General features: G+C 37.6%; 1 protein-coding gene across 2 annotated transcripts in view; it reads left to right on the plus strand.

Annotated features, from left to right (window-relative positions):
• LOC149314895 (rho GTPase-activating protein 5) overlaps window positions 1–16,759 on the plus strand; it is a 71,246-nt gene that overhangs the window by 43,396 nt on the left and 11,091 nt on the right. Inside the window, exons 3-6 of one of the 2 annotated variants that reach the window (XM_089522081.1) lie at window positions 790–867; window positions 3,440–3,571; window positions 8,196–8,301; window positions 10,771–14,575. In XM_089522081.1, coding sequence (XP_089378207.1) covers window positions 790–867; window positions 3,440–3,571; window positions 8,196–8,301; window positions 10,771–11,101 — 647 coding nt within the window. In that variant the 3' untranslated portion in view covers window positions 11,102–14,575. Of the gene's footprint in view, window positions 1–789; window positions 868–3,439; window positions 3,572–8,195; window positions 8,302–10,770; window positions 14,576–16,759 lie in introns of those variants that run through there. The other variant, XM_089522082.1, reaches the window with a different exon arrangement.

The following is a 16,759-nucleotide window of genomic DNA, read 5'->3' on the forward strand; positions in this document are numbered from 1 at the left end:
AGTAATGACATACCGAGTTCACATTAATTCAGTGAGTTTATTATAGTTGGGACAAGCAGTTAGATTTAGGCTAAACTCTCCCATTTGACTGCATGGGTAGGAAAATTTACTGTTGCATGGCTGTGTGCGTGGCCCACATATCTGATTGCACAATGTTCTGATCCATTGAAAGTCTACTGCATGTATTTAGGACGTGCTAAAAGTGTGTAAGGTCCTGGCTTTTCTTTCTATTTTCTACCTTAGTACATTACAGTTCATTGTTGTTTTCTCAAGTCATTTATCAAATTTTAGACCTTTGTATACTAAGGTATTTGAGCTACATCCCATTCTTTGAGTAGGGGTAAATAAGTGTGAGGAATATGAAGAGTGATTATAGGAACTGGAAACATACTAGAGCTGGGACTTCTTCATGACAGTTTTCAAGACTGTAAATTAATACATTCTCTTTTTAATTTTATAATTAACATATTCAACTTGGGCAACAAGTAACTGATTATGCTTTGTTTTATAAGCGTTGGATAATTAATCAAGCTATGAATTAGCTCCTTATTTCTAATAGTGGTTACACCAAAGTAAGCTTCTGTCAATTGAAAGTGAGACTGGCTTTCTTCTAGCCATGTTTTAAATTGCACCTTTCATGTAATAAGAATTTAGAACATAATAATTGTGGAAATAAATAATCTTACACGTTTTAAATGAATGCTGATTTTATTTGAATTCTGCAGTATTTCAGTGTCTGTTGCCTTTAGTAAACTACAGTCATATGGCATTGTCTTTCTTTTCCCTAAGGACTTTGTACTGAAGGTCTCTATCGTGTTAGTGGGAATAAGACAGATCAAGACAACATTCAGAAGCAGTTCGATCAAGGTAATTGGACAAGTTGTTAACATCCAAAGCTATTGTTATTTGATGAACTGCTACTATATTTTTATGTATTATATAAAAATCTAAATCACATCCTTTGCATTATAAATAAATAGTTATAGAAATTGGGGAGCAAGCACCTATATCATTGGTTGTATTAAGTACTAATTATGATTTAGCAGTAGCTCTTACCATATTGCTAATGTGTTTCTAAGGCCTAACCTCATGCAGTGTTAAAGTGAATGATATACTTGTCTTACTAGATTTGTGATCTGTATTTCTCCACACGACCTGAATTTATTATAGTAAACCAAAGCAAATAAAGCTTTGAGGAAAAAAATCAATTCGAAAATCACAGTAATGTAGTAAAGAAACCACATCTTCTGTAAAAATTGTGCCCTTCCATTTCCAACCTGCCCCTAGCAAAGTTAATCTGTGTATCTGTGTTATTGAACTTCTGCTCTTCAGTTGATAGCTATTTTAAATGTGAAAGACAAGAATGCTATCAATTACCCTCTCTTGATCTGAGTTCTTAGTTTTTTTCTCTTGCTCTTAGTTCCTTGTATAAAATTAAATTATAGGCGGGGTACAAACCGCCAGAAAGAGGCGCCTCCCTGGCGCCTGTCTTTGCTCCGCAGGAGCGTTGCTGCAACCAAATTGCCTGGCGCTGCTGTGGAGCAAAAAAGGAGTGCCCAAAGTGGCTCCTTTTTGCGGCATCGCTGCAACGCCGCAAAGCTCCAGAGATGTCATGATGACGTCGCAGCTGCGCTAACCCATCTGGAAGTGGCACAGCTGCAACGTCATCATTACACGCACCCTTCTGTTGGGCGTGCTGCAGCTGCGGTGCCCTCGTCACGTGCGAGGGTTGCTGGGCGTGTGGGCGCTCCGCCCACCAGGCAACCCTTGCACGTGGCGAGGGCACCTCAAACGCCCGTCTGTTCTGGGCCCTAGATAATGTAGCCGGCACAATTCATTTGTATTTGCTTTATAGACCAAGGTTAAGAGCCTTCTCAAGGCAGGTTACAAAATTCAGAAAACCAAAAAATATATAGTTACAATAAAGTTGACAGATTAACAACTAATTAAACCAAACATCAAAACATTTTCTGTAAGTGGTCCAAGAAGAGAAAGACTCAGAAAATAAATTTGATTGGGGCTAAGCCCTGAAAAGATTACTTCTGGAATGTTCTAAAGCTCTTCTCCGGCAAATTCCTGAACATGTGGCTAAAACTGAGAGTGGGGAAGTGGATGGCAAGTTAGTTCTGCCTTCCTGTGCATTTAGAAGCAAGTTAGACCTTTGCACAAAAAGGGCACTGCAGTTATACAGTGGGTCCTTCATATTTGTGTTTTGACTTTCATAGTTTTGATTATTTGCAGATTTGATTATTATGATATCTCTAGGAATCACTAGGTCCTCCAGAGAAATTTTGCAGGAAATTGACCACAGAGTTGTGCTGGAGGAACTAGAGATTACTAGAGGAAACACTTCTCTAGGCATTTCTAGGTCCTCCAGCATGATTCTAAGGTCAACTTTTGGCAGATGTTGACCACAGAGTTGTGCTGGAGGACCTAGAGAGGTGGTCTCTCAAGTAAAAACGTGGTGTTCTTTTATTAGCTTTTTTTTCACTTTCATGGGGGTGCTGTGCCCCTAACCCCAGTAGATATGGAGGGCCTACTGCATTGAGTGAAATGAAGTTAGAAAATTTCCACGAGTGAGAACAACTATATTCAGCCAAATATTACTATCGAGCCCTTTATAGCAGTCGTCTCAGACAATGGGTGGGACCAGTGGGGGGAGGGGTGCAAGAGTTGTTCAAGGGGGCACGAGACTTAAGAAGCCCTGATCCTTCCTATACTTTTTATGTTTAAAATTTACACATGCGTTGCATCAAATATTACATTTATTTATATTAAACTATTATAATTTGGTTATTTCCTTATAAAATATTAAAATATGAATATACATGAATATATAAATATAATATGCAAATTATATAAACAAAATCTTTTTATTCTTGTATTGCATCAAGTGGCAGGGTGCAATGTCAATATGTAGATGTAAAGGATGGTACTTTGAGTACTACTGCTAACAAACTTTCATGCTTGTCATGTAAGGATGCCTAGTGACCCTGAGAGAAGGTCTTATGTGCACATTCATGTTTCTGTTGCCGGTTTCCTCCCAGATGCCTGAACAGTCTTCAAGTGGTCTTGAGTTTGTAACTGTGGTGCCACTGGAGAAAAAGGTTTATCTCTTCTGTCTGCCAGTCTGATTTAGTGGTAGGAATTACTTGTCCCTTCCTCAAATTGTGAAGCTCAAAATAGATTGTTTGTGGGATTGGTGTGTTTATCATTAGGCTAAAAACAGTAAGTTATAATATCTGAACAGATGCTAAATAGTATCAGTAACTGATCAGTACTTACAGTACATTATGCAGTCATAGCATATTAACTCAATCTATTTCAAGTTCAATATTAAAGTAGCATTTTGTGTTCATAGTCAGTATATGATTTGGAGAAATGTAATACATGTCAGTTCTCATATTATTAATAAAGTTTTGGTTTATATCACTTATAGATCATAACATCAGTCTGGAATCCATGGATGTAACAGTAAATGCTGTGGCAGGAGCTCTGAAAGCTTTCTTCGCAGATCTACCAGAACCTTTAATTCCTTACTCACTACATCCAGAATTAGTTGACGCATCAAGTAAGCAATTGAATTTTCTTTTTATAAAGGATATATTGTGGATAACCAATTAAAATTATAAACCAGCAAAAAAAAAATATTGAAAAGTTGTAAATAAATATGTACTGAAATAACAGATAAGATCAAGGGGTGTCTATCCACCAGTGGAGCAGATACTATTGTGGAACACATTTCTCTTCTCCCTACATGATGGAATTGTCAGCATCTGCTGGGCCCCATAACCATTGTCAGCATCTGCTGAGCCCAATAACTATTGGCAGGAAAACTGCTGGGCTTATAAACCAATCCTGTAATATAGCAGAGTAGTTGACAAATTTGCAGAAACGTGGTTCACAGTCCTCAGTGAAGATGACAGGCACTGGATGTCTTCCAGAAGTGAAGGAATTGCAGGAATCTCGGGAACTCTCCAGCAATTGCTGCTGCTCCGGCTCCAGCTGAATAAACGACCAGAGAAGCCAGGCTCCCGAAAGTGCTATCTTTATTTACAGAGTGCTAACCATAAATCACCAATGCTACTATACAGATCAAATGAATACCAACTCCTGCTCAAACCCACAAGCGATTACTGGTAGCCCCTGAGTTTATATACACTCCAGACCATGCGGTCTCCCAAACTCAGTCACTTCCTGTCCCACACTGTAAAGTGTCCTCCTGTCCACGCAGACACATGTTTCATCATCCAGGCTTTGCTGCACATAGGCAAGCAGAATGACCTTGTGCCTATGAGCATCAGCTGTGGCTAATTAGCCTTGTCCTTCTGGTGCTGGATGCTCATGGTTACACACACATCTAAGCATTTCTCAGTTTGCTGGCTTTAACCCTTAACAGTGATCAGATCTGGGGAAACAGACAGGACAGGGAGAGAAATTTCCTTTTTTTAAAAAAGCACAAGGCTATACACGGCTTCCAGCATACACTGGAAGCCGTGCCGGAAAGGCTTCTCCCGTGCCCTGGAAGAAACAGTGGGGTGGGCGCCAGGTGCATGCCACCAGAACAAGCCCCATTGTTTATAATGGGGCTTGAGTTTACGCAGTATTTCCCTTATGTGGCGGGGTCCGAAATGGAACCCCACATAAGGGAAGGTCCACCTGTACTACTGTACAAGCACCCATTTGTTAATATTTTTTTTACTGTATATGCCATACAGACTATAAATCAAGAAATTTATGCCAAAAATTGACCTTAAAATCCTGGTTTGGCGTATATACAGGTCAGCAGTAATCCTGTTTAGAAAGGTCCTGAATGAAACACTACCCCATGTGCCTTGGCAGTGATATTTGAAGGAGCTGCCAGGCAGGAGTGTGTGTGTGTGTGTGTGAGAGAGAGAGAGAGAGAGAGAGAGAGAGATGATTCCCTTTTCTATCCGGCGTTAATGTTCTCCCCCCATGAAACAAACATCCCACCCCACCCCCAGTTCCTTCCCTTTTCAATCCGGTATTAACTTCCTCTCCCCATCAAACAAATACCCTCATTTCCCTACAGTTCCTTCCCTTGTCAATCCAATGTTCAAACTTTGTCGTCCAGCACCAAGGAAGTGGTGCTAGGTGGTCAAGAGAGGTCCAGAGACAGAGGAGGGAGGGAAGTGGTGTTTTTCTCTTTAGATCTTTTGTTTGATGCCCCTAGGTTTTACCCTCAACTTATGCATGGGTCATATCAAAATCCATGATTCTGGCCCTAAAACCTTCCCTCCACTTATACACAAGGTAGACTTGTACACAAGGATAAACGCTACTCGACCATAAATTGACCTCATGTATAAGTCAAGGGCAGGTTTTGGGGCCAAAATTTGAGTTTTGGTATGACCCATGGGGGTAAATGGGGGTTGGGGGTAAAACATAGGGGCATGAAACAAATGATGTAAAGATGAAGCAAAGGAAAACGATGCCAAAGTACTTAGAAAGTTCCAGCAGGTATAATGGTTTGTGCTCACACTAAAGGCTGGATGAATGAAGGAATAGAGGGAGGTCAGTGCTTCCAGGAAACATTATGCTCTTGCCTTTCACCAGTTTTTTAAAAAAAGAGTTAAAATACAATGCTTACACTGACCCATGGATAAGTTGACTCAGGTTTTTTGGGTCAGTTTTTTCAGACTATACATGAACTTTCACTTTCTTGTAATTTATCTATGAAAATAATGTATGCAGTTGTACATACTGTGACCTAAATCCAATTTCTAGTCCCAAAAAGAGTAAATCCACTGAATTAACAGAATGTGGAATCAGTTGATTATAGTTAAGGCTAACAACAATTGGATTGAGACCTTCATGTTTTTCACAACTTTTCACATTTGGTTGGATCCAAACTGAGTTAATTAAATTTAGATTTGTACTATGATTGGAGGTTTACAGATTATTAAAACCATGACAGATTAAAAGCACACAAAAATCAGGTGTGTGTGTGTGTGTGTGTGTGTGTGTGTGTGTGTGTGTCTTAAAAACAATATACAGCTAAAGCCATTTAAAATCCATTAGAATGTAAGAAGTCAAGAAAACATTAGACATTTGAAAGCCCTCCATAGTCGGTTCATAAAAGTCCGATGGAATAGGAAAATTTTCATCTGCTGATGCAGGGAGGGAGCCATTCTATCATCCCTGGCAAGGGAGTTTTGAAGTCTGGGAGCATGTTCCTATGAAATGATCTTGGAAAGTAGCAGGATAGAGAGAAGGGCCTATCCAAAAGATCTTAGAGCTTCTATAAACTCATATACAACCATATACATGATTCCTTCCAGTGTTTTAGATACAAGTTGTATAGAACTTTACAGTCATAACCAACACTTGAGATTGTGTTTGGAATTGGACCAGTTGTCAGTGGAGCTCTTGAAACAAGAAAGTTGTATGATTCATGTAGCCAGCGTGAATTAACAGTCTGGCAGCAGCTCTTTGAGACAATTGAAGTTCCAACTTTTCATACCCAATAAAGCACATTACAGTAATCCAAATCGGGTATAACCAAGGCATGTATTACTGAGGCCAGACGGAATATCTCCAGGAATGGGTGCAGCTGGCATGCTTGCTTTAGCTATGTAAATGTGCTCCTGATTACCACCAAAACCTGGGTATCCAGGCTCAGGGCTGAGAGTAGGTGTACACTCCAGTTGCAAACCTGCATCTTCAGGGAAAGTGTAACCTCATCCAGCACACTTTAAATTTGAAGTCTATAATTGTTTTCAAATTTCTACTGTTACCAAATCAGGCCCTCTGCCTACTATAACTCTTTCACAAATTTGTCATGGGATTCTACCTCACCTGTCACCTTTCTCAGCAGTGAAGGGGCGGGGGGGGGGCATCCTTTGAATGGGTTGCTCTTCCCATGTGCTCCAGTAGGCAGGAATAAGGTAGACATTTTTTGTGTTTCCACCAACCTACAAACAAGAACTCACATTGCTACCCATACTTGAGTAAAAGCTAACCATGACTGTTGGTTGGAATAAATATTTGCATCCCATCTTATATTTGCTTCCTAGCCCATCAGTTTCCAGGAGTAACTTGGGTCCCAGGTGTGGAGAACAGCTGCCTGCTAGCCTGTATGCTCCTTCTAGAAGGCCAAAAAAAAAAAAAAAGTCTTAAGAAATGTTATTGTAATGTCTGTTGACTTTGTTATTGCTGCCTTATTCTAGAATAGATGTGGGCAAATGGCATGCAGCTGGTGAGCTATTTTTTGTTTCAGTCATTGGCCCTCCTTGACTACCTTTATTCTGTCAAAGAAGGGTGAATTGGCTCTCTTGAAACATCTGAGAGTAATAATTTCCCTTTGAAATTAATCACAAGACATGTATAGATTCCTTAACATTAAACCCCACAATATTTAAAAACTAGAAATAGAAATCTGCTCCCTGTATGTTTTGCCCCGCATTTTTAGGCTTTGGAGGGGACAGTTCTTTTGGCCCTCAGGATATGTTTTTGGATCTGCTAGAGTTGCTTCTGTTTTAAGGAAGGAAAATAGTACATGTAGTGTAGAGATGAGAGCTAGCATGTTGTAGTAGCTTTGAGTGTTGGACTATGTCTGTGGGGGCCAGGGGTTTGAAAACCCACTCAGCCATGGAAACCTACTGGGTGACTTTGGGCAAGTCACATTCTTGTAGCTTCAGAGGAAGGCAACGGCAAGCTCCATCTGAAAAACTGCTGTCAAGAAATCTCTGTGATGGGTTTGTCTTAAGGTCATTATAAGTGGTAAATTAATTGGAGGCACAGCAGTGTAGACATATCACTATCTTGATTTCCAGTGAAATCAATCTTCTCTGTTTTCTAAGAAAATTCTCAAAGAACAAATGATTCCTTCCAGTCTTTGTGGTGTCCCTAGCCTTCCTTACTACTCAGACTGTGGGGCTTTACAGACTGTCCCTAAGGAGGGCGCAATAAGATGCCGCAAAACGGGTGCCATAGCTGCGGCGGCGCAGCTGTATGGCGCCCCTTCGGCACACCATGATGCTACACGCTGTCTGTAGTGGCGCACTGTATCATGATGCACTGGATCAGTCTGTATAGGGCCTGTATCTCTTTTTCAAACTGAGAGTGAGGGTGAGAAATCATGGAATGCAAGAAAACAGAAGGCTGTTGCTTAACTTTCCAGTTTTTATACTGTTAATTAGTTTTTATATATTTCTAAAATCTTACTTCTACAGAAATCCTTGATAAGACTGAGCGGCTGTATGAATTAAAAGAAATAGTGAAAAAATTCCATCCGGTGAACTATGAAGTCTTCAGATATGTAATAACTCATCTGAACAGGTATATACTTGACAAAATATTAAAATAATTGACTAAGAACAGAACAGTTTAAATTATTCTAACATAATGATTAATGAAAAAAGTTAAGGAAGAAAATGCACAAACAGGATTAAAATGGTATGTTGTTAACTGGTCTCAAGTTAATAATAATAATAATAACAACAACAACAACAACTTTATTTATATACCGCCTTTCCTGTAGATCAAAGCAGTTCACAACATAGTAAGCATGTGACACATGTCACAGTACAAAACAATAAAATGGCTCAGTAATCACAATCACAATTTCATACAATTTCCTAAAAATCTGAACCATGTACAAATCCTTAAAACCATCAATTATGGGGGGGACTCCTTAATCTAAACAGAATCGGGAAGATATGCTACTTGAAAGAGGTGGGTTTTTAATGCCTTCTTAAAGGCTTCTAATGTAAAACAGAGTCGGATTTTTTTCTGGGAGTGCGTTCCAGAGGGTAGGGGCTGTCGCCGTATAAGCCCTCCGGTGAGTTGCTGCTAGTTTTACCTTGGGGCAATCAAGTAAAAATTTCCCCGTTGTTCTGAGGGTGCGGGGTGGATTATGTAGGGAGAGGCGCTCCCTCAAGTAACTCGGGCCCAAGCCATGTAGTTAGCTTTGTCTCATCTGTATTGAATTTATGTAAATCTTTGTGGCCATTATTTTTATTTTCTTTATGTTCAGCAGTAAGCCTGCCTTTACACTTTTTTCTTTTACTTTCCTTAGTACACTGTGTCCTTGCCTTACATGGGGGATCCATTCCAGACCCCCCCCCCCCACACACACACCTAAGGCAAATCCCGCGTGTGCTCAAGCCCCATTCACCTTATTAGGGCTCACCGTCCGCATGATCTCGAGTCCACATATGGCGAGCCTGCATATGGTGCGAGTGTGCTGTAATTGTTCCAAGACTGTGATGTTTTCTGGTTCCAGTATGGTGTCATTTGCATATCTTAAATTGTTAAATGTTCCTTCTTCCTATACTTACTCCTCCTCCTTCTTGAGTTTAAATCTGCTCTTCATATATTTTCCGCAGAGAAGTAGAACATATAGATTGATAAAATGCTGCCTTACCTGACCTCCTCTATGATTGTAAATAATTTTGTTTCTCTGTATTCTGTCCTAACAGTAGCCTCCTTTCTTTGAGTACAGGCTACACATGAGGACAGTCAAATGCAATGATACATCCATTTCTTTAAGATTAGTCCACAACTTTTCATGATCTGCAGCCAAAGGCTTTGCTATAGTCTATAAAGCACATACTGATTTTCTTCTATAATTCCCTAGAGCAATCATATATTTACAGTGTGATTCCCGATGGCTCTTCCTTTCCTGAACCCAGCTTGCACCTCTTGAATTTCTTGCTCCTTATTATGGCAGGAGTCTTTGCTGCAGAATTTTTAGCATGTTTTTGCTTCCATAGGAAATTAATGCAATGGTCCTGTAGCTACTACAGTCTTTCAAGTCTCTCTTTTTGTGGATGGGGATGTATATTGATCATTTCCAATCTGTGGACCATTGTTTTGTTTCCCATATTTGCTGGCAGATTTTAGTTATAACTAAAGTTGATTCTGTCTCTGGATTGTAGCCATTTTATTGGTAGGTCCTATGGTGATTTTTTCCCCTTCCCAGTTGCTTTGAATGCAGCTTTCACTTCATTTCCCAAAATTTAGGGCTTGTCTTCGTATAATTCTACTTTCCATGTGTCATTCATCATTTCATTTCTTTTATGTAGCTTTTCTGTGTATTGCTTCCATCATATTTTTATTTCATCTTGGTGTAGACTACAGAAGAATTATATAGATTTAAAATTCAGGATGAAGATATTGAAATTGTCAAGCTTTTCTGTACTGCAGTTGTCAAACCAAATCTAAGAATGTAGTTGAGAAATCAGAAGGCTAAGACTTTGAAAGGCATCTCTGAAGGACCTCAAATATACATAATTGAATGTATGTTGAATATGGATAAAGCGATATGTTAAATAATGGTAAATTATTAAATGATATAAGAATACACCTTTGATTTAACTGCAAGTTGTTTCTGGAATGTGGTGGGTAGAAATAGTCTCTGGCTCATGTATACCCATGTTTTAGTCACACTAGCCTGTATTGTTGTTTGTAATTCTTTTATTATCCCAGTGAATGACAAATATTCCTGTCCTTTCTGTCCATACAGACAGATGGTTGATTCAGGAGATTGTGGGTAAAGCTCTGTGCTGTGGTATTGTTTACCTAGGGGAATGAATGCATGTGGAGATTAAATGAAACCAGTTCATTTTCATACTGCTTTCAGAATGTAATGTTTTAACAGATCCCCTGACTAAAAGGTTCTTCTGCTTAGTATGTTGAATGTCATTTGTGTAATATGTTTTCAGATACTGTACACTTCTTGTTATCTTCAGTTTTACTTAAGTTACTTCAAATACTTAAATTTGCAATATTTTCTTTGTATTCTAGGGTTAGTCAACAGAACAGAACCAATTTTATGACTGCAGACAATTTATCTATCTGTTTTTGGCCAACGTTGATGAGACCTGATTTTGAAAACAGAGAGTTCTTATCAACCACCAAGATCCTTCAATCAGTAATAGAAACATTCATTCAACAGTGTCAGTTTTTCTTCTATGGTGGAGAAATTTCTGAAGCTTCTGACAGTCTGGCACATCAGCCTCCACCTCACAACCCAGTGCAAATGGTGGATCCAATTTTACCACTACAGTTACCCCCACCTCTACAACCTCAGCTGATACAACCACAATTGCAAACAGATCCTCTTGGCATTATTTAACTAAAACAACTGATAGTAAAGAGGAGGTTGCAGGCAGCTTGGCACTGGATAGAAAAGAAAAACTGCACATGCATGTTCCAAGAAACAAAAACAACTTTCATAGTTATGAAAGAATTTGGATTCAAACTCAGACATTTTTGTTGTAGTCATACTTTACACCTTGTGCATAAACACTACAGGCCAAAATTATGTGATTAGCATGACTGGAGAGGTTTAATTTTTTAAAACAGAAATAACTAAAGTGCAAAGCTGCTGTTGCATGAACGTTTATTGCAATCACTATCATTCCTGTGACAGTTTGTCACAATATATTGTGAATAAAACTTTTCTATAGAAATGTAATGATTAAATAAATCATGTATGGAACATTCTAAGCTTACAGCCTGCTTTAGGGCTGTTTTTGTTATTTAATGCTCTTTTTTCCTGATAGTTTCATTCTCATGTAGCCCTTTGCTGTGAACAGCCAAAATACAGCTGTATCATGTTTGTACATTCTGAAGTACTTACGCTACATTATGGTTTCTTATAACTGCACTGTTATAAATACTACACTCCCACACTTTACATTTTTCCTAAAGAAACCTGTGGGCATTTTTGTTTAAGGGGTTGGTAAAATTATTTTTTCTTACAGCACAATACCAAGGACATGCTTATTGTAAAAGTGAGTTTAAAATTGTGCAAAAATATTGCTATTACCTACTTTCCCCTTATTTTGCATTAATGGATGAAACATTTTGTAATACTGTTATTTCTGTAAACAGTTGCATGTTTGAAAGATCATTGATGATCTTATAAACCCAATCTAATATATTTTAGATATTTTAATTTTTCCCACTGAAGAATTCATCTAGTATATAGAAAACAAGTTTGACATTTTCATATACAGCTATATAACTTTTCATACATAAATGAGAACTTTGTTGTAGTGTAAACTTGCTAAACCAAACAATCTAGGTCTTAAATTTAACATATACGCTATATTTTTCTGTGACCCTTTAAAGGTATAAAAAAGCATTGCTAATATATAGCAATAAATACTTTGGGTACTGAAGCATCATGATATGTACATAAAATGACATTTGTATTCATGTAGGTTCCTCTCCCCCCCCTCCCCCCCGGTACTCTGTTGTACTAAACATTCAAAATTATTATGTTTGCAACATTTTTTTTACCTTGGTACATGTTTTGCTGTAAAAGAATGCTGCTTAAGTTTTCAACATTCTTGGTTAATCGTTGATGTTTAGTAACTGTGATAACAAGTTAGTAATGATGAAACTTATTAGAGTAAACCTAAAATATTTGAGTTGGACTCAGATTTTGCCATCTGCAAATGGAAAGGTTCCTTCCATTCACAGAAGGCTTTTGATCCAACCAAGGGTCCCACTGTAGAATTGTGTATGGTTGGAGGGGTGTGTGAGATAACTTTTATCAATTTCCTTATGCTGTCCCCAGAACCACCTCCACAGTCTAGCAGAGGTTTGGAAGCAACAAAATACATAATTTTGCAAAAATGATTTGCCTTTTCCCACCAGTGAAAATGGTTTGGATCTAAGCATTTGTGTTTCCTTACTACCCTTTTCTGTCATACTGAAACTATGTTCAAAAAAGAAGATCTTGATTTATTTAGATGCTGGGATTTCTTGAGTTGATGAAAAAAGTTTACCATGGCCACTGTAATTTTTCATAGTTTGCTGTGTATTATTGCTAGTAGAACCATTAGAAATACTAAGGTTCTACTGAAAGTTCGACCTGCAAAGATTTTTAAGAATTACGGTTCCTAAGAGCTTTGCTCCATTTCTCTAAAATAAAACATGCCTTTTTCATTTGTTATGTCCTAGGTATTGTACTTCTACTTAAAACCTGAATTATCATTCTAGTTAAGATATCTGAACACAGGCTGCTGTTAGAAGTATTTGTATTTTATAAATTATCTTGATATTTGTGTTATATTCTTGCAAGTAGTTATCCTTTTTAAGCAACAACAACCCCTCCATTCTAATTCACAGCACACAGGATATAAATACAATAATAAAAAATTGCCCTGTAAATGTTGTAGCATTAACTTGTTTTACATTACATCCCTTGTTTAAATAGCTTTTATTTATAATCACCAGTTTAACATAGGCATGCTAAAAGAAGAATTAAACTTCAATGAGTTTTATAAACTGTTTCTAGGTTGCTAAAGAATTTATTTTTCTACTATAGATGGTATAGAGAAAAGCATCAAACTGTACAGAAAAAGCTTATTTCTATTGCAGTTAGGCTTAAATTTTTTAGTGTTATACATATGAAGAATGTTGTCTAACATAATGCAAGTTGAGATTTTCCCCCCGTTTGGAATCATCTTTTTGTATGTCAGTATAATTGAGTTATCTTGCATTGATACACTATTTTGTTACCCATTTGGACCAGTTTGCAGAACTTGTTTTCAAATCATTATAGGCAGTGATTTGAAACTACTGATTCTGAAACTGCTTATTTTAAATGCTTTTCGTTGGCCTAGGACATGATCCATCATGGGCACCTTGATGGAGTAATGCATTAGTATGTCTATGTCTGCATATCCCATAACCAGACTATAATTTTAGCACCCCATGCTGCGACTTAAATCTGAATCATCTCCATTGATGGCAAGCTTCATCACGAAAATATTTGCTCATATCACCTATGTGTCATTTCTTCTGTAATTTTTACATTAAAATTAAAGTGCTATGGATGCTATCCAGGAGCTTCTCAGCAGCATATATTTTTTGACTTGCTTTTCTTCAGCATCTTCTTATGCATACATATGTGTAAGTGTGTGTCACACTCGTCACTTCCCTATTAGAAACATTAGGAGGGGCTCACAGGAAGCCTGGAAGATAATTGAATAAAATGTTTGTAGGTTGAGGGCATTTCATAATCTATGAGAGCCTTTTGCATATCACAGTGTTAAAAAAATAGATCTACACTGAATTGCTACATTTAGCAAATTTGCTTGTTCATTTTGTCTAATGAATTCCCTTCTAATTCCCCCCCTCCTGAAATTTCAAGACACAGAAAATTTGTTGATATTGTGAACCCATTCAGTTTTACAGTGAGTTGATCAGTGCGTAGCATTTGTCATTTTGACTTCTGCATCCTTCATACTGACCTTTGTTATATTTTGTATGTTCCTGAAATGTATAGCTTTCTGTTGTACTCCTGGGCACCACTGTGCTTGCATAAATCCCATTGAGTTCAATGAGATGGATTATAGCCTTAGGCCATGATCCTGAGCTCGGTTACTGGGGAGTATTTCTAAATAACTGATTAGTAACAAATAGCTGCTCTGTTTTCAATGTGTATTCGAACATTTTAAGAATATAGTTTCTGACATAACACATTAAGTGGCTTTTTATATTAAATGATGTTTTACAGATTATTTTTACATTACATTTAAACTTTAAGCATTTTAACATAGTGTAAATAGATATACAACTGTAATGAAGAACAGCAATTTTCCATGGTGTATTTTTTTCTGCATTACTTGAATATTGGTTCCTAGAAACTACCACTGACTTGTTTATTTTTGAGGTACTGGAGTTTAGTTTCTGATTTCTTTAAAACTGTAAAGAAATGAATCAATTGGCATTTTTTTTAAAAAAAGCCTTAGTTTCCATTAACTGTGATACTGTATCAGCTGAATATATATACATATATATATATAAATATAATTTTAAAGTTGGTTATACTTCATGTAATCTTGTCACCACCTACAGAATGCTACAGTGAATTAAATCTCAGTGAAGCTTATCTGTATGCAGAATGCAATGAATAAAACATTAAGATGCCTACTGTGTATAATGTTTAGTTGCATATTCAACTTCTGAAGGGCAAACCTATATCTAAGTAAACACAGTGGTGAAATTTAAAAATGCTGCTCTTAGTTGGAAAAAAATTGGGGTTTGATTACAATAACAAATAGTGAATTGTTTTAAAGTAACAGTTCAAGATTATATTTATATGTAATCTAAACATTTTGGGATAAGGGCACATTGGGTTTTTAATAAATAGGCATGTTTTATTCTTTAATTTATATTTACAAGATTTATTTAATGAGGACATAGAACTTGTAACTATTCAAATTGCTGTTTTACACTTACGTTGTTACTGGTTGCAGTAGCTTTCTCATATAACTACCTTACAGAAGTATTCAATCTCCATTGATTTTTCCACTTTCGTTGTGTTGCACCATCAAATTCAAATGGATTTACTTGGCATTGTTGCCACAAGATACTCAACTGTATGTAAGTGGAAAAAATTTATTATGGCACAAAAGTAAAAAAAATACCTAGCATGTGTTGATTGTGCAAATTTTTCTGTGACATGACTAAGCTCTGGCACAGTCAGTGCCTCCAAAAGTTGTTGAAAAGAGTCCATTTGTGTCGATTTCCAGTCCTATATTATTTCTTGTTTCTGGAAGTCATGTTTGTTGGAGAGTTTCTAACATCCTCCACAGAAATGTCGAATGCATTATTTCAAAATGGAAAGAGTACTCAACCATGACTGCTGGTAGTTTGATTGAGTCACAGTCCACCAAAACTCAATGGCCGAGTATGAAAGGCAAGCATAGAAACAACCAACAGGCCAGTGCTAGTTTTGCAGGCTGGTGCTGGAAAAAGCTACAGCTGTATGACAAACTCCATGGGACAACTATCAGCCTGGTGCTCAGAAAACTGGTTTTTATGGAACAGTGGCAAAAAGAAAATCACTGCTGATGCAAATAAGGTATGTGAGAGACACCAAACATGGACAAAGTTTCTCTTCTCTGATAAGATAAAAGTGAAAATCTTGACCTTGCCACAAAATGGTCTGTGTGGTGCAAAGGCAAAAGTGCAGTTTTCCTGAGAACATCCTTACAGTCAAGCATGGTGGTGTGGCAGCATTGTGGATGCCTTGGCAGGGACTGGGGCATCGACATAATGGCGGATGAGATGGAAGGAGCCAAATCCAGGGCAATTTTAGAAGACAATTTATTTCAGACTGCAAGGTATGTTGGAATTGTTCACCTTCCAGCAGGACAGTCATCAGTTCAAAGCCCATGATAGGCCATTTGTGCTAACACACAAAAGTGCAGTTTCTCCCAACAATCCCCATCTTCAAACCTGATGGGGCTGGAGCAATTTTGCCAAGAATTAACAAAAATTGCACCATCCAGGTAATGCAAAGCTGATATTGAAGGCTTGGAGCTGTATTGTTGCCAATGGTTCTACCAAGTATCAATGGGGGTGGGGGGGATATACTGATGGAGCCAGGGAGTGCCATTTTTGTTTACTTTTGTGCCACAGTAACAATAGTTTGTACTTTCATGATGTTGAGTGTGTTGTATACACCAAGAGGTAAAAATAACAAATCTATTCCACTTCCAGTTAATGCAACAAAATATGGAAAAGTCAAAAGGAGGTTGAATAGTTCTGCAAGGAACTTACTGCAATACATGCATGTTACCAAAGAAGAGTTCACTTCTCTTCATATCATTTATTGTGAAATATAAATTGTTTACAAAATTTAGTACAATTTCAAAAAATCACTGGGTAGCTGGAGCTCTACCATTTGATTATTGGAATTTCTTGTTTTCATACACAAAATCTTAGCATTATTTTAGATATGCAAAGCAAAAGTGTTAAAATGCTTTCT

The sequence above is a fragment of the Sceloporus occidentalis genome, unplaced genomic scaffold (assembly GCF_023333645.1).
Source record: "Sceloporus occidentalis isolate IW3139 unplaced genomic scaffold, rSceOcc1.0.p SCAF_4, whole genome shotgun sequence".
NCBI lineage: Eukaryota > Metazoa > Chordata > Lepidosauria > Squamata > Phrynosomatidae > Sceloporus > Sceloporus occidentalis.